The sequence below is a fragment of the Cynocephalus volans genome, chromosome 1 (genome assembly GCF_027409185.1).
Source record: "Cynocephalus volans isolate mCynVol1 chromosome 1, mCynVol1.pri, whole genome shotgun sequence".
Lineage (NCBI taxonomy): Eukaryota > Metazoa > Chordata > Mammalia > Dermoptera > Cynocephalidae > Cynocephalus > Cynocephalus volans.
The window spans coordinates 59,640,304-59,664,246 of record NC_084460.1 but is presented as its reverse complement, the minus strand read 5'-3'; the positions used below and the strand labels follow the sequence as shown (position 1 = coordinate 59,664,246).

At 44.2% G+C, this 23,943-nt stretch overlaps 1 protein-coding gene across 1 annotated transcript in view; it reads left to right on the top strand.

Moving 5' to 3' along the window:
• The window catches only part of ADARB1 (adenosine deaminase RNA specific B1), a 68,170-nt gene that overhangs the window by 2,313 nt on the left and 41,914 nt on the right, over nucleotides 1–23,943 (top strand). Inside the window, exon 2 of the mRNA XM_063093549.1 lies at nucleotides 21,196–21,270. Coding sequence (XP_062949619.1) covers nucleotides 21,243–21,270 — 28 coding nt within the window. The 5' untranslated portion in view covers nucleotides 21,196–21,242. The remainder of the gene's footprint in view (nucleotides 1–21,195; nucleotides 21,271–23,943) is intronic.

Below are 23,943 nucleotides of genomic sequence, written 5' to 3'. Positions count from 1 at the left end.
CCCACGCTCAGCCCCTGGGTGTGTTTGTGCAGGTCTTTCCTGTCTCCTGATTCAGCCCTTGCCCCTTCATAGCTGTTCTTTGCTAGTGGCCAGTGTTCCTTTTCAAAACTAGGTCAGAACTGGATTGAAACTTCTGATCAGAACCCTGCCATGGTGCCCCTCCGCTTAGGGACCACCATGTCCTCACAGTGGCTCACTGTGCTGATCCTCCAGGATCTCCTGGTCCTCATCTCTGCCCGCTCTCTCCTGTTCACTGCACTGCAGTCACTCAGCCGCCTGGCTGCTACTGGGTGGCGCCAGAGCTGCCGCTGCCATCCCATGCCCAACCATCTTCCTGGGATCACAGCCACCATCATCCTCGGTTGCACTGTTTGCTTGTTTATGACACTCATTGCTGGTTGTATTTCTTCTCCTCGTTAGGACACACAGTCTGTGGAAGGAGATGTTAACTTCTCTTTGTCCACTGGTGTGTCTCAGGCACTTAGGACGGTCCTGGCGCATATTAGGTGCTCTATAAGTATTAGTTGGATGAATGAATGAATATTTGCTATTTTTCTTATTAACAAACATTTCTGAGGCACTTTAATATTATATTAAGTAATGTTATAGTTTCCCATTTGTTGATTTTATGTAAATAATCAATGAATAACTGGCTCATTTAGAGCTTAGAATTCTAATAAACTCCTTTTTTTTTCTTCTTGTAAGAGTAGAGAAATAATCTAAGAATTTTAACCTAAATTAATATTTTAGGGATATTAAACTTTAGAGTTGTTACTCTGAGGACATAGATAAAAATAAAATTAATTAGATACTAGGAATATCAGATGCTAAATGGTGTATGGCTATTTATGACATTCTCCTAGAATTAAATCGTTATTAACTTGCAAAGACATGGTAGCTGAAGTCAGAAATTGTTGTACTTTTTTAAAAGTTGAAAAAGAAGAGCTTTAAAGTGTTTTTTTTAAATTGTAGACTTTCAGTTTAATTGTTATAGAAACCACATCTGATACAGTAAGTCATTACCATTCTGCTTTGAATTTCTTGATTCTCATGAATCAAGCATTCTATTTTTATGTTTCTCTTAAATAATCCTAAAAGTTGAAAGAAGAAATGGGAAGTAGAAGCAAGAAGAAAATGTTAGATACAGAGTCAGGACACTGCTTCAACTCTGGCAACTTTATGTGGAATGACTCTACAGTAATTAAGGGGCAATAAAAGAGCCAATACCCCATTAAGTCTCCTCTCCAGTTGATGGCACACAGATTTACCACAATTAGGGCACCATTTGCCTTGTCTTGCTGGGAGAGTCTAGATTGCTCTGCCTCTCAAGAAAGCAAGAAAATGTGGCATTTACAGTGCTGGGAAGGTTTGCTGTGCGTTGGGCTGTGTCATCTGGTAAGGAAAAAGCAAACGGTCCCTCTACAAGATGAAGGCAGGTACATATCACCGCCGTGTTTATCCAGCTTTTTTTATGAACATGGATCAGACATCAGACAGGGTTACAGTGTGACGGCATGTCTTCATGTTTTGTAGACTCGCAGTTACAAGGAACCTACATAGACTTGATGTGGTTAAACCAAGAAGTCTGGAGACCTGTTCTGCTGGCTCCTTTGTGCCATGGGATTGTAATGCATGGAGGTGACCAAGTGATGATGCAGAGAGGCCAGTGCCATGGCAAGGAGATTTTTGTTACTCCCATTTTCCAGGGTTGGGGGTATGCCATGCCATACAGGACCACAGGGAGCTCCAGTGTCGGTCATGAGCAGAAGGGACCGAGGGGGCAGGGCAACAGGAGGACTGGCTCATCTGAATAATTCCATGGGCTCTGGACTATAGGGGAGATCTCGCGTTGCCTAGTACCTGGCCCTGGGATGGCTTGGGCAGGGGGCATTTTGGCTTGGTTTGTAACAATCGGATAAAGGAAGTGGCTGGGGCCACCTATACTTGGGACTGGTGGGTTTGCGCATGAAAGGCCTGCTCCAGGCTGAGCCTTGTGCTAGCCCTGAGAATCTGCTAGCCCCAGGAGGGCCAGTCTCTCCCTGGGTCTATAAGGCCCCCAAATGCCAGAGCATCAGCAATAAGGAAATAGAGTCAATGTGATTGGTCCTGTGAAGAATGATGCCAAATAGACAAATACAGTATCTAAGAAAACACAGAGCAACCGCTTTCATTGACAAGAGGGCACACAGAACCCAAGACGGGCACACGGATATCGGGAGGATGCCCACAAGGGTCTCAACAGATTTGCAGTTGCAGCTTTCACAATGTTGACTGTAATCCAGAAAGTAGTTTTGAATGGCAGCATATCTATTGCGATTGTGGTTTTAGTGTATTTTCACTTAAAGTAGTATCGTATTTGATAGATTGATAGATCGTGAAAAATCACACCGGAGTTGACTTTTGTCAGTTATGCCGTAGTCTGCATGCTTGCTGGAGTGGCATGCGCCAACAAGGAGCTGGTGGCAGTCTTTACATAACGCCAGCCTTTGCCATCACTCCTATCAGGTTTACGGTTTCAGATTTATCCTACTCATACTACTGAGATTTTAGGCTATGGAAGTATATGTATACTTGCAGTGTTTCTTCTATGAGTATACTTTTTATGAATTGTGACATGGCTTGATGTAAAACTCTTGTCTTTCTTAGGCAAGGGTTACGATGGAGATGGGCAAATTATACTTTTCTCATTTCAAAAAAAGGGGCAGTTAGCAGTTATATCAGTTGGGAAAGTTGGGATAGGAAGTAGCCAGGGCAACTTGGTTTCTGCTGGTCCTGGCCTCATCCGGGGCTCTGTCCTGCTGGAGCCAGTGGGGCACAGAGTGCAGCCAGCTTCCCTGGGAGTGGCCTAGCCTCTTTGTGGAGATGTGGTGGGAGTGGAGGTAAACTAGAGAGATGGAAGGCTACTGTTGAGTTCAGCTTCCCAGAGGGGCCAAACCTAAATGAAAACCCTAACACAAAGAAATTATATTTACTTTTAAAAAATCTGAGTGTGTCCATCAACCAGGGACATCCTTGATTTTACCTGACTTCTTTAAGTACTTTATTTCCCCCAGAATAATTTTGTCATAAAGAATCCAGAATCCAGACAGCTTCTTACCATCTGTCCTTTTTTTTTTTTTTACTGCCTGTGATTGGTTTGATCTGGTCTGATGACAGTCTTCAGCGCTTTTTCCTGGATAAGAGAGATCAAAAAGTTACAGCTCCACCTCTCAAATTCTTTCTTCCTTGGTTCCATCCCTATTAGGAGACCCTAGGGTCTTGCCTTGAGACTCCAGTGCAGCTAGTCCCCACAGCCATGTGCTCCAGCCTTCACCGGCACCTCCTCGGAGGGGATGAGACAGCACCTGGTGCAGGTCTTCTCAGCCAGGTCAGTTTACAAGCTCTGGTTTTTCTGAGCTTCTGGCTAGTCCTCAGCTTCTCAAACCTGGTCAGTCACAGCATGTGGTCATTTTTCATGGCTGTGTAGCTCACTTGTGTGACATGTGGCAAGGGAATAATTAATAAAGAAACCTGCAGAAACCCCTCACACAGTTTTAAATACAGTAAGTGACTTTGTATTATAAAATAGGTCCAGAGAGATTTTCTTGTTTCCAACTTAAAATAATTGAAGAACATTAATGGTTTCCTTTTGAATAGTCTTTGTGGTTTCTTGGTTCTCATTCTTGTGGGTTTCTTTTGAATTCCTGTGTTGGAGACCCGAACTTGACAGTAGATTCTGAACTCCCAGCAGGGAACTAAGCACAGATGCATGCCATTGGTAAGGATTTTGTCCAAGGCGACTTGTAATATGAAATTATAAAGCATGCTACCTTAAACTGGAGAGAGTAAAGGGAGATTTGATGTTTTCCAAATACCTGTTTTGCCAAAATGGGTCATCTTATCTATCTCGGGCCAGGTCTTCTGGGGTGCAGTACAAACCCAGCAGCGGCAAAGGAGGGGGCTTCCCCAGCCCTCCTGGCCCCAGGGCTGTGGGCTGTGCCCCGTGCCTCGACATTGCTCAGCATATTCTGCAGCCCCCTGGCATCGGTCCCATATGGTCACCATGGTAACCATAGGGGGCAGGGATGAGACTGTAGTCTGAACCTGCTGGCCCCCCACAGTGCTTCCTCTGGGGTCTCCCTGATGAGCCTCAGCAACGGCTCTTGCTCTGCCCTGCCCCTTCTTTCTCACTGAGGGAGGGGCTGGGTCTGTCCTACATGTATAGCCCTCCTGGACTCGCACCAGAGGCCTCTGGGTGTCACTGTCAAAAATTATTAAAAAATTTAAAACAATTCTTCCTGATCCATCTACAAAAGGAAAAGAAAAGTTAATACCCTATCCCCGACCCCACACACACACCCCATCCCGTCACAAGCTTAACAATCTGTGAGAAAGGAGCCTTCCTCCCAAAGGGATCCGTCCCAGACGTGGGAACAGCCTTTGGGGCAGCTTTTCTCTCAGCCCCACTTCCTCCATGGTTTTCACTTGTTTGTGCCTAAGGGAGCTGCCCGCTGATTCCTATGTCCCCAGGGCTGTGACAGCCTCGTTGAGCTGGAAAAGGAATTTAGGTGGATAATAGCTGCCATTGACTGATTCCTCACTGGTGTCAGGTATGGCTCTAAATGCCCTCACGTGCTGATTCATGCACTCCCTGCTGCAGCCCCGTGATGCAGATAAGTGGCTCTGAGAAGGCGGGAAGTGGCCGTGGGAATTGGGACTCCACCCAATGGCAGGTGGGCTCCAGAGCCTGGCTCCCCTTACAGTAGTGTCCTTCAAGCATACTGGGAAGGTTTGCACAGGACCTGATGGAGAGAGAAACGATGTTACAGAGCGACTGGCCTGCATCTTGGAAGCCAGTAAGACGCAGCCATCCCCGCCATCCAGCCCACAGCAGCCGTCCAGCCCACAGCAGCCGTCCAGCCCACGGCTTGTGAAGAGTCAGCGCTGCGAGAAGTCATGGCTGACTCCGAGTTCTGTAACAGGTCAAAGGAGCAGAAGCTGAGTTCCCACCCTATACTTCCAGCTGCTTGCTGAGCATTGCCAACACACTTGTCAGAAGCTGAGCTTTGCTCTCATGTCCTCTCCGTCTCGGGGATGCCATTTCTCTCTCCTGTGCCCAGTCCACCTCTCCCCACCTCTCTCTACCCATGCCACTGTGGGAGCCTGTAGGCCTTTTCCATCTCTGGCTGACCTGTGACTGTCACCTGCTCCCTGTCTCCTGTCTTCCTATCTGCTCCCTGCACAATTTGGTCCACTTCCTTACTGCTGCCGGAGGCAAATCTACCAGCACTCCACAGCTTTCAGGAAAGAGTGCAAAGGCATTGCCTGGGCATGAAAGGCCTTCGAGGTCTGGCCCTGTGTGCTGTCCCAGACACGCTGGCTTCTGCGTCCAGCAGCATGGACCTCCCAGCAGCTTCCCAGGTGTGCCATTCAGTGTTGCCCCCGCTGGCTCCCCATGTGGTCCCTGTTCCCTGTCTTCAGCCTTTGCTCCTGTGGTGGATCCTCTCTCGCCTTCCCTCTTCTTACATGCACTTCCTGACACCAGCTTGTCCCCTGTGTCGGAAACATGGAGCAAGAGTAAATCAGTGCTGTTCCAAGAGTGTTGATGAGCTGCTGCTGTGGGTCTTCCTCATGAGCAGCCGTATGGGGCATCGCCAGGGCTGCCCCTGCCACGTCTGGCACCTGGCCAACCCTGACATTGCAGGGGTGGGGGTCCACGTTGTGTCCAAATATCTAAAAGATTTAAATCATGCCAACACGCTGTTAATACAATATGTTCTATCCTCCTCCCTTGACATGTACACATTCAAGATGGAAAAATATGTGTAAGTCTATGGTTTTTATATGACTGAAAGTTGGCAAAGTATCAGACAGCTGAATTCAGTTGTTATTGTGCATATCTGGGTGTTGAAAGGCTACTCATGTTTGAATGTGTAAGAGAATAAAGACATAATTTATAAAGTAGTGCATATTTATTCCATAACATTTATTATTTTGTTTCCATTTCAGTAAAATTGCTAATTGTTTTATATTAAAAATTTTCAGATAATATTCAGTAATAATCCAAAGCAGGGGTTGGCAAACTTTGGCTTGCAGCCTGTTTTTATACAGTTTTTACGTTTTTAAAGAGTTGTTAAAAAATAAAGAAAAACAAAACAAAAAATACAACAGAGACATATAGCCGTGAAGTCTAAAATACTTATTACTTGACCCTTTATAGAAAAAGTTGCCAGCCACTGGCCTAAAGGATTAAAAATGAACATATGTGGTTGAATGTAAAGTATAGAAAATTTGAGTATATTTCTATCAAAATATGAAGTTAAGTAAATAACAAAGCAAAACATTGCAATAATTTTTTGTTTTCAGAAAATTATTCCTTCAAAATTATCTATTAAAAGTTATAAAATATGAATTACAGTTAATATCAAATGTTTAAATAAAAATTATTTAAATAAAGCTGAATTTAACACTTCAAAAATTTAGTTAAATCATATTAGTAATTTTATTAAAAATAAGACTATTGGTCATTCTGGCATCCATTGTTCATCTGGTTGCCAGTGTAGAGTGTATCATGGCTTACACACACTTTAAGAGTAATAAGAATCACTTAATAGAGCAAAAATATTCCTCAGGTGCCATGCGTGTTGTCCTGAACACTCCCCTAATTTGTGTGTACCTTTGGAATAATAAATTGGAGAATGGATTCTGGACATTGCTGGGAAAAGGTACTTTGTACACAAGATGGCGATTGTATCGTGTTGAAAGAATTTGACTAGTTCAATAATTTGTCTTTTCTTTTACCTATGTGCTGCTTCTGCTCACATCGCCTCATAATGAGACCCCTCCTGAGGCAGCCAGTCTTAGGGGCTTTTGGATGCATTGCCTTCTGTTCCAATGACACAGGCCTGAGATGGGAGAGCCTCTCCCTGGGGCCTGGCAGTGTCATCTCCACAAGACGAGGTAGGGCTGCGGGCTGTGCTGTGCCAGCACTGAGTGTGGGGTGCCGCTTGACAGTGGCACCGTGCACCCTGTGATGTGCATGTGTGGCTGTGTGCCCTGCTTGCCCTGGCTGGTCGTGGCACTGTGCTAGTCGTGGGCTGGCTGTGCTTGTCCATCTGCTGCACACGGTGGAGAACATAAAAGGTCCAGCATCCACCACACCCTGGGGTGCTCATCCTTCAGCGAAGGTGTCAGCCACATCCTGCGCTGCTGTGATGAACAAGACACACAGGAGAATGGGGACGGGTGTCGTCTGGAAGTGGTGTGTGGTTTCCTGTCTCAGGGGCTGCACTCATGATGTCCGCACTCTCATGAGCACTGTGTATGGAAGTGTTTCGTCCCTGGAGACTGTGTTAGTTGAACCTCTACATCATGTTGTCTGGAAGTTTTATTTTCTGAACGTGCTCTTGTTAATACTTCCATTTCCTTGTTTTAGGGTTCCTATTCAAATAGGACTTTGAGGTGTTTGCCTTGGGAGAGTTCTGTTTCCCTGGGAAGAGTCGCAGGCTTCGGCACTTCTGTGGTGCTTTGTCTGTGGCTGCACCGAGGGTTAACTGTCACATGTCACTTTCTGGGTGGTGTGCTAGGAAGTCGCAGTGGCGCTGGGGCCCATTCAACCCAGTTCTGCCTAATTCTGCAGTTTGATGAATGAGCTTGAGGCAGAGGAGGAGCGGCAGGGCTGGCTGTGTGGCGCTGTCGGCTCACAGAGCTGCCTCGCTGTGTTGCTCCCGATCGGCTGAGGGATGCACAGCAGCTGGGGCGCAGAGTGCATGGCATCGCTCATGCCTGGAACTTTGACTCTGGGGGCCTTCCTCCACATCATGGGGCGTCGGTGCAAAAGGAGGCGCAAGAAGCGCTCTGAGAGGAGAGGTAACTCACTCAGTCTTTGTCCTCGAGTGTGCAGCATCGCAGACGCGTTTCCATGTGGGTTAATCCTGTCGGTGCCGGTTACTTCCTACCTTCCCTTTTAAAGTGCTTTCCTTTTTTCTGTTGGAATTTTATAGAATTTTAGGTAGGTAGGGGCCAACTTAAAAAGGGAGATTTAAAAGCAGGTCAGTAAACATGTAGAAACCATTTTTGTGTCAGAGTCTGAAGTATATCTTTGGAAAGATATTTGCAAAATCTTGGAAGTTCATAGCTTTGAGCATTAAGATGTTTTCATCTAGAGATAGATGCTTTACATGATTTATTCTTTACAGCTGCCCCGTATTAATGACTTTTCTCCACGAAAACTGTTCTTAATGCTGTTGAAAGCAAGACTGAAGCCACCATTGTGAAAGTATTTTCCTTTTGAAAGAAGACAGAGCAAATTCCTCACGTTCAAGACTCCAGGTTAATTTAAGTTTTTAATTCAACTTAATGTTTTAGGACCTTAAAATTTCTCTATACTTTTTAAAACCAGATTCCAAAGTTGTCCATGACTATAAAAATCACAAACTACTGGCTTTTGAAGATGAATTATTGCTTTAAAAGCTGTTGACAATTTGTTTTCTTTGCATAATTTGAAATGATTACTAGAAAGTGTCTTAGTGAAAGCAGCTTCTAGCTACAAGAGTAGCCAGACAAACAGTCATGATTTAGTGCCTGTGCCTTTATTTTTTTTGCGTGTTGCCTCAGTATTGATAGGACTAGAACGTAACCTTTCACCACCATATGATCTTTGGGGTATTCTGTGGCAAGAGATGGTTTTCTCTTCAGGAAATAGAATTAGCCACAATTTTTAGTGTTGCTTCCTAAAAAGAAGAGGAGGAAATTAATCTCGAAGTCAGCAACTCATGATCATAGCATCTTGATAAATAAAGACTAGAGAGTACCTCATGGAAGTCTGTGTTGGGGGTGGGGATGCTGCGGTCCCTGAGTAATGTGGGTGCCGTGCCTGCGGAGGTGTGTGTGATCAGGAGGCAGGGCAGGCTGGTGCTGCGGGCACCTCCTGCTGCTGTCATGGCTGGCAGCCAGCCTGAGTCACTCCACTCTCACCTGTGGAGGTGACAGTGTTGGCCTGTTTTTGCTTCCTCAGTTCAGTTTTAAAAGGCAAGATGTCCTGAGACAAACAGAAAAGTAGAACAAAGGCAGAGGCCAACACTGCAGAGAATTGTGATTAATCTCCCTAAGTTCAGAACTGCCGCTGCTTTTCCATGGATCCTCATCGCTAAACATGTAAATTAGAAAAAATACTGAGAAATACAAGAGTAATTCCATCATCATTCTTTTGGAACTTACCATAATTCAAGCTCAGAACATCCTTTTCATACTCTCCAGAATCCTGTTCTACAGTGGGAAAACCATGCTCAAATATGTTGCCTTTTCAGACCAACGTCTTAAGAAATTGAGTGTTAACAGATGTAAAATTGAGCCCACGCACTGAATGGCCGGTGTTCTGTCATTCTTATGTGAGTCAGCTCATTTTGAGTGTATTAAACAGCATAATGCTGTATGTTAGTGCCTGCTCTCGACATTTCATGATATGCACTGTCTTTGAAATTAATGAAAATGCCTTTAAAAGTGATGGGTATTGTTAAGACCAGCCATCCTGTTGATACCAAATTGGCGAAGTTTTTATAAGATGTGAAGTGTAATGTTTTTTATTGTACAATTTTAAGGTGCTGCAAATCATGTGTATTGAGTTGTGTTTTTCCTAAGACTGGCATGATGTATGCTTTTTAAGTTACTCTTCACTGTAAACAGTGCAGCAGCAAGCTCCTTGCCTCAGCTGCTCCAGTCGCAGCGCAGTTCCCGTGACCCTTGTCACTCCGGGGTGCCCTGCAGCCACTCCCTTCCACTGGGCGAGTGATGGGTTATAGACTGTGTGAGACTCAGGTGCATCAGCCTAATTATCAGAAACATAAGGCTGAGGAAGAATAACGTGCAATTTAAGTACTGACCAGGATCTTTGTCAAGCAGACACTGCTACCCTGGAAGATGCTGCTGGCCTAAAGCCTGCAGGAGCCCAGACGCCATAGGCCTGATGCTAGGGAGCAGCAGACCCTGCCCATGGGGCATCCCTGCACCCTGACCAGTCTTCACCTTGCCCCACCCCCCACATGTCACGTGAATGGGTCCTGTATTTCCAGAGTAAGGGCTTTCTTATGAGGTATTTTGTTTGTCCCACATGTGACAACAGCCTTGTCTGTGCCCAGTTATTCTGCACACAAATGAAGCCACTGACATCTGGGCAGGAACTATGCTTTAGACTGAGGCTGGGTCCCCACATTTCCAGGATGGGGAAGTGAACAGGGTGTGGGAATATTTGCAGAAGAGAGATACAGACCGGTAGAGATATGCTCCCTTTGAGTACTGCTGGGGGACTCGGCTCTGTCCACCCTTCACACAGTGAGCAGATCCAGCTGGCCAGAGATGACCCAGGCAGTGCCTGAGGGAGCTGGTGGCTGTCCTGCCAGCCTCCTTCCCTGGCTTTAGCCATGACTCTCCTTGCAAACAGAGCACCTTTTTGTGAGTTGCAGAGCATGATGACAGCTGGAGGTATAGAATGGGATGGTGTTTATCCATGCATTCACCCATTCACTCATCCATCCATCCATCCACACATCCACCCATCCATCTGTTCATCAATCATCCATCTTACCATCCATTTATCCACCCATCCATCCATCTATTCAGCACTCATCTGTCTACCCATCTATATATTATCCACCCACCTATCCATCCATTCAATATTCATTAATCTATCATCCATCCACCCATCAACCCATCCATCCATCCATCCATCTATCCATCCAACAAATACCTGTTAGAACCTTCTTCATGCTGGTGTCAGGGATTCAGGCATGCACAAGACAGGTGCAGGTAACAGGATGGCAATGGCAAGGGAACAACCCCAAGCTTGAAGTTTGCTCTGGAATGAGCTACCTGAAATCCCATTTGTGAAGGTTAATTCTAGATGTCAACTTGGTTAGATGAAGGAATGCTGAGAAACCTGGTAAAGCAATCTTTTCAGGTGTTTCCAGCACAGATTAGTATGAGAGTCTGAGTGATCTGGGTGTGAAAGACCCACCCTCAGTGTGGGTGGGAAGAATCCAATCTGCTGGGGGTCCAGAGAGAACAAAAGACAGAAGAAAGAGGTGAAGCTCTCTCTCAGTCTGCTGGAGCTGGGATACACTCTTCTCTCCTGTCTGTGGACATCAGAGCTCAAGACTCTTCAGCTTTTGGGTTCGAGAACTTACACCAAGGACACCATTAGCTTCCCTGGTTTTTGAGGCCTTGGACTGAGCCACGCTACCAGCATCCAGTTAATAGACGGCCTATCGTGGGACTTTTCTTCATAGCCACGTGAGCTAATTCCCCTAATAAATCCCTCTCATATAATTATAACATATCCTGTTGATTCTGTCTCTCTGAAAAACCCTGACTAATACACCATTGGATGGATGAAGAGGGTGGATTTATGTGATTTGTGCAGCTGTGCTGTGTATAGGGGGAGGGATATTCCCTAGTCTCTGATGAGAATGTAAGACATCATTCTCCAGGAATGTCTGCCAACAGAAGGGCCCAAGTAAGGAATTTTGCTAACCTCCAAAACAGCAGTAGTTATGGATAGAAGGTCCAGACTTTCTAGAACCTATTGGGATAGATGTTTGGGTATATTTCATCGCATTTGTACTGATGGGCTTCACAGCACCAGTAGGACCCTGCTGCCAGGGTAGGGGCTCTTCTCAGCTAGAGGGTGCACTCCAAGGATAGGCAAATGCATTCTGGGTTAACAGTTGAAATTCTAAAGCTAACGTATATGCAGGTAGATTTGTGAAATTGTACTTGAAGTACTGTGGAAATTGGATCCAGGGCACATCTTAACAGTGTCAGTTCTTGGTGTTGATATTGAAAATACAGTTTACATGGTTGTCTTTTTCTCCATCTGATTCCAGAACATAAACTAGTTTTCAAATAAGCAGGAACTTAATTAGACTGTGTTAAGTGGAGCAAGCATGGAACAGGCAAGTCTTTCAGACATGCCGTTTCTGTGCATCCACTTGAAGGACAGAGGACCGTGACAGAAACAACGAGCAGAGCCTTAAAGTTTTCTTTCCATTCCTAGTACTGGAAATAGGGTTAGAAGTTAATGCCTGACCTCTGCCTTGGGGGAGACATGTGCACACAGAGGGGTGGTTGTGCCCCTAGCTCTATTCTGGGGGCCCAGTGGGAGGCGGATGGGCCCCTCTGTGCCTTTTTCACCCAGCTTGCTTCCATGCTATCCTCTTGTGGATGGCATTGTGGAGAAGGCATGTCAGGCTGAGAGGGTAACCCCTACAGGAGGCCTGGACGTGCTGGCTTCAGAGAGGCTGGGTGGGTTTTGCTCACCATGAAGAGTGACCCCTTCCCTGTACCTCAGCCAACCTGTGAGTTAACGCTGTCTCTGTCAGTTTGACAGCTGACATCTTTGTTTACTTTCCAAAGAATGAAAGGAAACTTTAAAAAGTAAGCTTATTAAAGCCAATTTGTATTTATTCTTTTGTGAATTTTGCTCATATCCATCTACGATTTTTTTAATTGGGTGTTTGTCTTTATATTATTGATTGTAGTAGGCTGTTGAAAGATTGACCAAAGAAACTTGGTTCTTACGTTCAGGAAGGTCACCAAGTCTCCTCCACTCACCTGGAAGGTGTTGCCTTCTGACAAAGATTCCTTAGATGGGAGGGAAGCACATGGTCACTTATCCAGTGGACTCAGGGTGAAAAAATTAACCCTGACAGTGAGGCACTCTCACTCTGAAAGCTTCCGTCATTTTCACAGACTCACACAACACAGCTGGAGTGGAGGAGGAGAAGGTACCATCGCTATAGTTGGAGGTTTTCGAGCACACATGTGTAGCCTCTTTTCGTTTGGTTGTTTTAAATCCCCCAGAGGAGTTGCTTTGAGTTTTCTCATTGTTCACGGTGTTGGTGCATCAGTCTGTTTACATGTCTCATCCAAATTTGTAACGCTTACAACGCTATCCAATTCAGGCTTTGTTCCTTTATAGTTGCCCCTAATGCTGCTTTACTATGATGATCATGTTTTTAGAAACACTCCCAGTAGCTTAATTCTATTTAGTTATCACAATGCTATGTATAGTTAATTAATTAAACATAAGCAGAATATTCTAGATTTTATGTGTCTAGAATTCTCATTCTTTCTGGATATGGCTTTAACTTATAACGTCATGGGTCTTTCTCATAAACAAGATAGAATTTTATTTGCTGCCTAATCATTTGGCTATGGTGAATGTTCTGCCTAGGCAGAATATGCTGAATTTGGTCTTTACTCCTTTTGTGTTAATTTCCACAAATTGAACTCTGTGTTTTATTATTCTATTTTTTGTTGTGGTCACTGTGCCGTTAAGTATAAAATCCATGGTAGATGTGCACCTGGAAGGTTAACAGTTAGAAAACAAGTTGAGACATGACTTTGAAATATCTTTCTGTAAGAATTACTTTAATTCTCCTGAGAGTATAAATAGCCAGGGTTTAAAGACCTGCTTTATAGGATTTATACTGCAAATAACCTGGCAGGATTCACTGGCCTATATTTGTTTGCTATGGTCAGCACTGTCTAGTGTTTCAGTCAATACCAGTTTTTTGCAGTGTCAAGTGAGGCTAGGGATCTTATTCACCACAAACAGCCACACTTGACTGGGGATGTGCAGAAGCATGAATATGGGGCTCTGTCCCATTGGCCCTATCCTGCTGTAGTAATGAGCATAGCTGATGCCCATGAGCACTCGCTGCACACAGTTACTGTGCCAGCATTAAGTTATGAGCAGCTACTCGCCCCACCTGCAGACTCGCCTGCTAAGATGTGTTTCTGATCAAGCCCAGGCTCAGAGAGCTTGAGGGCCTTGCCAAGGCTGCAGAGCTAGAGAAAGAAACAGGCTCAGCCTGGGATTCTCACCCAACACTCCCTCACCTGTGCTGCTGGCTATCATCCTGCAGACTCCAGGGTGGTCATCAGCTTCCAGTGGAGAGTGATCCCAGCAAGAAAAAGAGTAATATTAGCTGTCCGGAAAGCACTGCTTAATCATGACTGAACTGAACAGAAACCTTTCACCTCAATAGTAACCAGTTTAAAGCCATTCCATTCACAAATGCTTTTGATCTAAGGACTTAAGAAGTAAATTAGCATCCTGTTAAGTTTAGACATGTTTCAGAGAGAGTGGATACAGCCAACATGGTCTGAAAGACAACATGGTACAGGTAGTGTGAGTTAGACATGATCAGTTAGTGGGGACATCCCAGATGGGAGCAGCCGCCGTCTTCACACTGGCAAGCACCCTGCTGAGTGCTGTGCACACAGAGCTCGGGGTCTGGTGGGAACAGCAGGCAGTCAGTCCAGAGAGGAGTGCGCTGGGGAGGAAGGGCCAGCTGTGCGTGGGGAGCTGGAGTCTTACCTCCACACGTTTTATTTCTGCTGCTTGTCCCAGTTCAGTGACTCCCCTTCTCCTCAATGTTTCCACTTAATATGATGAATGTTATGCATTGCTGTGCTTATTTTAATTATCCCATTTTGATTGAACTAGAAGAAAAATGTTTGCTAAATGTTATGCACAAATCCTGTTTACGGTAGGTACACTGACTGTGTACACCTTGTTCAATGTTTACAAAATCTCTGAAGGTTAACAGATTGTGTGGATGATTTCCTAGAAAGGAAAATATTCCATTGTAAAAAATTATCAATTGAATATTTTTGAAAACTTTAGTGATATTATTTTATTTAGATAATATTGAAAGCAAAATACAAATCATGAAATTAAGTGTATTCTCTAAACATGCACAATTCACCTGTTGCATTTCAGATTGTCTTCCTTCAAATGATGTGAGAGGTTTATACTTCAGTTACCTTTGTTAAGTAATTAAATCATCATTTAATTTTTTTGCTATAGCTACAAAATTAATCTAGCCTTCAGCAAGCTGCTTGATTTATAGTAAAAACAAGAATAATCTCCACTTTAACCTTCTTTTTTTACATTTGTGGTTTATAGCTATTAGAAATGAAATCCATAACAGTCATAAAGGGTATGTAAAACTTTTCTCAAAATTGTCTCAAGGGAGAAATGGATTAAATCTATTTAGTAATCTGTAGTAATTGTTACTAATTTTAATCAAGTTTACCATTTGTATTAGTTTGTTTCTGTTGCTTATAACAGAACACCTGAAACTGGGCAATTTATGAAGAAATGAAATCTATTGCTCACAGTTTCGAAGCTGGGAAGTTCAGAGTCCAGGAAGCACATCTGGTGAGGGCCTTGTTGGTGGGTGATGACTCTTCACAGCAATGCAGGGTGTCACATGGTGGATGGCTTAAGCAAGAGAGAGCAAACCTGCTCACTTGCTGTCCTCGTAAAGCCATCAGAACCACGCCCATGGCCACCCATTAAACCTTCACCTTATTACTCCATGAATGGATCAATCCATTCACTAGGGCGTGGTCCTCACAGTACAATCAGCTCTTAAAGGTAATCTTTCAGTTACCATAATAGGATTTCCCACCCTCAACACTGTCACAGTGGGGTTAATAGCCGTTCTCATAGGTTAATGCTATGGGGACACAATTCAACCCATAGCATTGCTTGTCTTAAGTATGTTTTAATCTATAAAATTTTAGTGGACTCCTAAAGATAGCACAATAGAGAATATTCAAGGTCTGATGCATCTTTAATATAAATAAGTCATGGTCTTTGTATTTTTTTCTAGAATATCTTTTTTCATTAAAGGTAGGTGTGCCTGCTGCTTCACTTTGCACCACGGAGAGAAGGAATACTGTCAGAAGAAGATGGGAGCATTATGTTTATATATATTGTTTATACTTTTGCTTAACAACATGAGCATCTACAAAAAGGTATAAAGAATAATATGACAAATAACTAATTCACCCACCACTTGGTTTAAAAAAAATAAAACGTTGCCAACTTAATCATGTTATTCGGAATCAAAAGATAACCCATGGAGAAATAAGGACACTGTAACTCAGTGGCATTGGTGGGTCCAGCTTGATCTTCTTCCATGTGGTTACCAAGTATCCAGTCCTGTTCATTAGAAAGCACATTCATATGTCCTTGATTACCAAGTGTTATCTTTCTGAATGAGTTCTGATCTAATTCTGTACTTTTTATTCCATCACACTGATCTTCTGTCGGCCCATAAGCTGTGGCTCCATCTGGTCCATGTGCGTGGTTTGGGTATAGAGGTTCTTTTGTTTCCAATCTGGAGTGCTAACCCCACCTAACTATCCTTTAGTTCAGAGTTTTCCTGATCATTCAAACCTACTTATTTTTCCACATGAACCTAAGAATCAGCTTATCTGGTTTTATTAAGAAAGAAAAGTTGGAGTTGAAACTGGAATCAAGTTAAACTGAAGCCCCAGGTCTCTGACGCCAAGTTCAGCAGTCTTTTCATACCTCCCAGCTTCAGCTACTTCTTATTGCTCTAGGAGGCATCCTGAAAAATGAAGAGATCGTTGAATATTGCTATAAAATAAAGCTTTTCTTTCCTTGGCCATTCTTGGAATTTTGTTCCATGTGGGATTTTTGATGGAGTTTTAATTCTTATGTGTTGACGGTTCAGGTCATAAGAGGTTCTTTTTGAAATGAAAGAAAAATGGCTATCTGAAATGCTGCACAGTGCTTGCATTTGCTGTTTTGTTTTGTTTTATAACCTTTGGTCCAAGAGCTGGCATTTGTAGGAGCTGAAAACGCTGGCTTCTGCTCTACAAGAGATTTCTAGCTCCCATTCTGAATACACAGGTACCCACCCGCCACCGCACCCAGCATGATTATTTTCTACTGAGAGACATTTTCCATGTCCTTTTTTTAGAATTTTAATATGTAAGAGCAGGAGAGCAAGGTGAACTGAACAAATGAGTTGGCTGCATTGGAGCTGGCCACTCCTGGGCCTCAGGACTTGCTTTTGCTGCCGTTGTGAGGTTTGTTTTTCCTGTTCCAGGCATCTGAGAAGTCAGCCTTCTCCAGCAAACCAGTCATTGATTAATTGTATACAAGAATTGAATTAGCCTATTCTGTGCCTCTGCCTATTTTTTAGTTAAACTTTTCATTTGGAGAAAATGTGGATTCACAAGCAGTGGCAGGAAGTAACACTTATGCGAACACAAGTCTTCAGTTCTCTGGGATGAATGCCCAGGAGTGCAATCACTGGGTTGTATATGGTAGCTGCATGTCTAGTTTTTGAGAAACTGCCAAACCGCTTTCCAGAGTGCTAGCCTGTTTTGCATTCCCACCAGCAGTGTCTGAGCCATCCAGTTTCTCCGCATCCTTACCAGCACTGGGTTTGTCACAAGCTGTTGTTTTAGCCGTTCTCATAGGTATGTAGTAATATCTCACTGTGCTTCTGAGTTGCGTCTTCCTAAAGGCTGACGACATTGGACATCTTTCCATGTGCTTATTTTCCGTCTGTGTGTCCTCTTTGGTGAAATATCTCTTCATGTCTTTGCCCATTTTTTAATTGGATTGTTTGTTTTACTGTTCAGTTTTGAAGATTTTTTATATATTCTATTTGTTGGATACATGTTTTTCAAATATTTTCCCCAAGTCTGTAGTTTTGGGTTTTTTTTTCATCTTTGTAACAAGGTCTTTTGCAGAGCAAAAGTTTTTAATGAAGTCCAGTTTATCAGTTTTCCTTTTACAGATTGTGCTTTTGGTGTCAAGTCTCAGAACTCTTCGTAGCCCTAGATAACAAGGATTTTCTCCTATGATTTTTCTAAAAGTTTCATAGTTTTATATTTCACTTTTAAGTCCATGATCCACGTGGAGTTAATTTCTGTATAAGGTGTAAGACTTGGATCGATGTTTATTTTTTTGCCTATGGATGTCTAGTCGCTACAGCAAGGCTGTCTGTCCTTCATCAAATTGCATTCGTACCTTTGTCCAAAATCAGTTAGGCATGTTTGTGTGGGTCTAGGACTGGGTTCTCTTTTCCAGTGCACTGTGATCTGCTCGTCTGTCCCTTGCCAACCAAGCTGTCTTGATGATTACACTGTGCAGTAAGTGCTGCAGCCTGTTATACCGAGTCCTCCCCTTCATTCTTCCGTCTTAGGAAGGCTGTTAGACAGTTCTGACATCGCTGTCATCTCAGTGTTGGTGTCTGTTGATTGTCTTTTTTCATTCAGTTTCAGATCATCCTGGTCCTTGGTGTGACAAGTGATTTTTGATTGGAACCTGCTCATGTTATGAGACTCTGAGTCTTACTCAGACCTTTCTTCTTAGCTGACTTTCCCATACTCCCCTGTGTTAGGGGAGGGGGCACCACCTCATTACTGCCGGGTGGAGGAGAAGTCCATATTCCCATGAGGCCTCCGCTGATCCCTCCCTGCGGTAAGAGGACCTCTCCCTGCTCTATCCATGGCCTCCAGTGACAACACAGGGGTGGCCTTGTTGCTGCCAGGCAGGGTGAGAGTCCAGGCTCTCCACACGATCTCCCATGACTCTACCTTGCTGTGTGGGACAGGAAGGTGTTATTACAGCCTGAGGCAGTGCAGGGTGTGGCTCCTCATTCTTGTCTGACCCCGCATTACAGCCTGGTGTGGGTGGGGAAGGGTCAAGGTTTTTCTGTGGTGTTGTCTAAAAACTTCTGACTTGCTGGGCTGTCCCTTTCCTGGTCCTTTGGCCAGAGAGAGCTGCTTTTGTGGCAGCTTTTTCTGGTCTGTGCCTGTTGATGCTTCTGGGCTTTCAGCTCCTTCAGTCTGGGATGATGCAGCAGCAGGAAAACCCAGGGCCATCACCATCCCTTGCCTCAGGCCTTGTAGTGGATTGAATTATGTCCAATCTGTTTCCAGCTCCCAAAAAACTCCCCGAAGCTTGAATTGTGTCCCCCAAGTTTTATGTATTAGAAACTTGGCCCCCACTGTGACTGTTAAGAGGGTGGGAAATCCTATTATAGTAATTGAAAGGTGTGGTCTTGAAGAGGTGATTAGATTGTAGGACTGTGTAGTAGTGAATAGATTAAAAATGGTGGTCAGGGGTGTGATTCTGAAGGCTTTAAAAGGAGAGTCTGTCTCTCTTTTTGCTTTCTCTGCTTCCACCATCTTGCAATATGAGACCCCTGGGTCACTCTCACCACCACCAGGTGGACTTTGGACTTCCCAGCCTCAGAAACTGTAAGCAATAAATTTTGTTTTCTTTATAAATTACCCAGTTCCAGGTATTTTGTTATAAGCAACCAAAACGGACTAATACAGGCCTCGATGTCCCTGGCTGGTCTGCCTTCTTCTCCCCACCTTTTGGTCTCTCTCTCTCTCTCTCTCTTTTTTTTTTTTTAATGAATAATGTCCAGGGTTTTTAGTAGTACTGAACAAGAAGAAAAGGGAAAAATACATATTCCCCATCTTCCCACTGAGGAAATCCCTCCTGCCTATTTTAAAGCCAGTTTTCAGCTAATAAGAATAGAGTCATTTGAACGTGTTTATATATAGTGTTTCTCGAATTTACGGGTGTGGGTTTCTCAGCATCGCCTCAGCTATGTGACTTCTGTGCCTTCGAGCATGCTCCTTACTCTCCGTTTTCACAGTGTGCCACCCCCCCACGCTCTTTGAGGCTTGGTTTAGTGATCACACCCCCTTCGTGTGGTGGTCTGGCATCTGACCTCCTATTCCAGACCTTTTTAGTAAAACTTCCCGTACTGGAGCTATTAGGACATGAACAGGCACAGAACTGCGTGCTGGACCCACATCGGCATCAAGGGCGCCCAGGGCCCGTGCTGCTTCCTCATCTACTCTCTCCCCACCATGCTGACCCATTTTAAAGTAAGTCCCTGATGCTGTCATTTTATCTGTAAATACTTCAGTATATGTCAACAAAAGATAACTGCCATTTCCATACCTAAAATAATTAACAAGAATTCCTTGATGTGATCAGCTCTCCAGGCAGCATTACATGTAAATTCTCAATTGCAGAGTCCGTCGATTCATTTTAGGTTCTTGCAGTATCCAGCCCTGTGCTTCGCATACAACAGATTCTCAGAAAATGTATCTCGAAGTGATTAATGAATACAAAATAATAATGCTTTTAAAGCTACCTGGAAAACTTGCTTGAATAAAGGATTCTAAATGGAAACTCATTCAACTTATCGCAACAAATTTGCTGGACATATAGCAAGATTAAAAGTTATTAACAAATGTGCTAAGTATTCTGATTAGATCATGATACAATATATGCACATACTAAAACAAACTGTACCCCAGAAACATGTACAATGAAAAGAATTAAAATTTAAAAATTCAACATGAAACAAATTACTAACAAATGATTGTTATGAAAACCATATATTTGAGATATATGAAATATGTATGATATATGCATGTTTTAGTCAACTTTTTCCTAAAAGCAATGCATTTTTTCTTTTAGCGATTAATAATGTAAATTTCATTTGTATACATAGCAACATGTGGTTACAAAATTTGCAAACCTTCTTTTCCCTCAACTGCAATTTGATAAGATTCTTTACTACAGATAACTTATTAGTACAATCTTACAAAATATATCTCAAATATTTAGGAAGAAGCAACTCTTAAATTTGTTAATAATTAGGTAATTGGAGTAATTGTTCTTTGAGGATTTCCTGTGGTTTCTCCTGCTGATAAAATAATAAGTTATACATGGCTAAGAAATTAGATTGAATTTTAACAATTACATGCATTTTAGTTTCATCTATATGAGATGCTGTTTGGGATGAAGAGAAGTAGTGGAATGCCTGGGGCACTGTTTCTTGCTGGAGAGCTTTATTTTAAACCCCAAACCAAAAGTCTACCCAGAGCAGAGATCAGATGGCCAGTGGCTTGGATCCTGTTGAGTTCCGTCATCGTCTGTCATGATGTGGTACATCTTCAGTCCATTTTGCAGGAGGGATCTTGCTAAGATGTGAATGTCCCCACCTGTGTCCCTGGTTCAGAGCTCTTTGTGGCCCTCCATTCCCAGGATCAAGCCTACCCACCTCAGAGTGGTGCATGAGCCCCCAGGCCTCCCTTGCTGTGACCCCTTGCCACCTCCACAGCCTCTCCTCCAGGAGAGTCCTTGTCTGGAGTCCTTTGGTGTGCTGGAACACACTGAAGAGGAGGTGCCAGAGCATAAGAACGTCTGTCCCAAGTGGCAGACTAATGTTCTTGTTTTATGATTTTTGCCTTTAACTTGTAGTAGTAAGATACTCATTTCCCTAGAGTGGACTTACCTCTGGTTACTCACGTAATAGGCACACTAAATGCTATTTTCTTGTTGTCTTTTAGACAGAAACGGTCTCCGCCAGTCAAGAAACCCTCACAAGTATTTTGCCATGGATGTAGAAGATGAAGAAAACATGAGTAAGATCTAGGCCTGCCATGCAGTATCACGTGGCTAGTTGTCCATTAAATTTTACTGTTTTGGTCAATTTAGTTAATGAGACCAATTTAGGAAAACTGATTTTTTCTATGATATGGGCTATTGAAAGTGTCATTTTTTTTTTTTCATTTTAGAGAATTTATTTATTTATTATTAAATTTTTATTGAATCAAAATGATTATACAAATTTTGGGGGTTCAACATTGAGATATGTTGATCAAATCAATATTACCAGCATGTATGTTGTTACAAATCATAATTATTATTTATGCCTCTTGTCCAATCCCTCCCCATCTCCCTTTTCCTCCCCCATCTAATCACCCTAGATTTCTTCTCTCCTGAAAGAATAATGGTTACTCTGTTGATTTGTTGCCTAGATGATCTGTCCAATGTTGAGAGGTGTGATCAGGTCCCCCAGTACTATCATAGAGCAGATGCCTCTTCCATCACTCTGAAATGGGCTCTGTGGAGAGAGACATCCTCCTTCTTTCTTCATCTCTGTTGGTGACTCTCCTTGTGTCAATGTACTCCAGTGGCTGGTGGACCATCTGCATGGTGGTTGTGGCATCTAGCCACTCTCACAGCAGCCATGGTTATCATGGTGGCTGTGGTGGGCCACCTAGATGGAGATGTTTCTGGCATGCTCCTTGGTGCTGGCAGTGTGCCTGGTTGTCAAGAGTGTCCGATACCCAGCTCCATACCCCAGGACCCCGAGTGGGTCCCAAGGCGCTGGCACAGTGAGCCTGGTTGTGGGAGGGGGGTCTGGTCCCCTTCTCCATGCCCCAGGTCCCCAGGTGGGCCCTGAGGCACTGGCACCATGAACCTGGTTGTGGGAGAGGGGTCTGGTCCCCTTCTCTATGCCCTGAGTCCCCGAGTGGGCCCTTAGGTGCTGGTGCAGTGAGCCTGGTAGTGGGAGGGGGGTCCAGTCCTCTTCTCCATGCCTCGGGCCTCCGGATGGGGCCCTGAGGTAGGCTGTCACAGTGTGCCTGGCTGTGGAAAGGGGGTCTGGTCCCTGGCTGCTAGCCCTGGGTCCCTGGGCAGGCCCTGAGGCATTGGTGGTGTGCCTGGATGTGGGAGTGGGATCAGGTCCCCGGCTCCAATCCTTGGGTTCCTGGGTAGGGCCTCAAGGTGCTGGCGGTGTGAATGGTTGTGGGTGAGGGTCCTGCCCCTGGCTCCATGCCTCATGTCCCCTAGTGGGCCCCAAGGCATTGGTGGTGTGCCTGGGCGAGAACTAATTTTTTGTCCTTTGCTTATAACACAGGGAACTTCCTGTGGGAACCAGTACTTGAGCTGTGTGGTTGACCTACATTGCTGCTTTCCTGCTGTTTCCCTAGGGAAGACTTTTTGTGCAGCTCAGGGTTTAATGGTTGACTTTATAGGTACTTCTGGCTCTGATACTCAGTGCACCTGGGTTGTGTAGAAACTCTGATCTGGGCATGATTTTTTTCATTAAACTGCACCCCATGCAATTATGCATACCTGACCAGTCTCCTCTGAGTGGTCCTGTGCTGATTGAGGGGTGGATCAGCTGACCTTGCTGTGTCCCAGTGTTCTCCAGGTGGGCCTGTCTCCCCCACCGCCCATGCTCCAAACACTTCCCATGGGGCAGGCCCTGCACCAGTCCCCTGCGCTGACTCACCGGCCTCTGAATGGCTCCCCTTTTCAGCTGTTTTGGCTCCTCACTCCTGCGTGGGTCCACAGGAGCCCTATTAGTGGTCTTGCTGTCCTGGGGGCCACCAAAGTCCTCTTCTCCCCTTCCGCCTCCAAGTAACTCCATCTAAAGGGCACAGCTGCAGCTTCTGTGGGCTCCTGCTCCATGTGCTCCAGCATTAAAGCCGACATGGGCTGAAACACTGAGAGCAGTTTTTTCTTTCTCTCATTGTGGTTTCTCTTGCCTTCATGAGTTCCATAGGTCTTTCCTCCTCTTTACCTGAGCTGCAGTGGCCCCAGCTTGGGTGATGTTACATTTTTATAGTTGTAAACTCATTGATTTGTGGGAGGGTGTGACACTGGGGACCATCTATTCTGCCATCTTGACCAGGACCCGTTTTAGAGCCCAGGCCAGAGTTTCTGTGCAACCCAGGTGTACCGGATCTCCGACAGTGTCATGTTTTTAATTTTTGATATATTCTCTATAATGGGTATCAATATTTACTGTGGATTTTCCCTGCAGCAAATGTCTAGATTTTCCATTCCCCATTATCGTCATAGGCCCATCATTTTTATACTGGAGATATTCCTCCAGATGCACATCTCATAAAGCTGCATGGCTTCATGCAAAGTTGTCTCATTGCGAGGCTCTCATGAGATTGCTCTGAATTTTTATCTATGCAAATCAAAGATAACCTTTGAGATTGATTTAAATACCTGGTCATTTGGGATAATAGTACATAAATATTTCTCTTCAAATGCAGAGGATGCACTTGAGTCTGTTGATCTTAAGTTTCCAACGACTTTGTTGAGACTTAGAGCTGGTGTGGACCAAAACTCACTTTTGTGTCTCTTCTTTCCATACCGTCCTCACTGGGGCTGAGACGATGGAGAGCCTCAGGGGCACACCAACTTTTCTCAACACTGTTCTCTGTGAAAAGTTTGGTGAACACAGTTCTCTATTCTGTTATCTTCAATCCCAGATGGCAGTGCATTTAAATAAG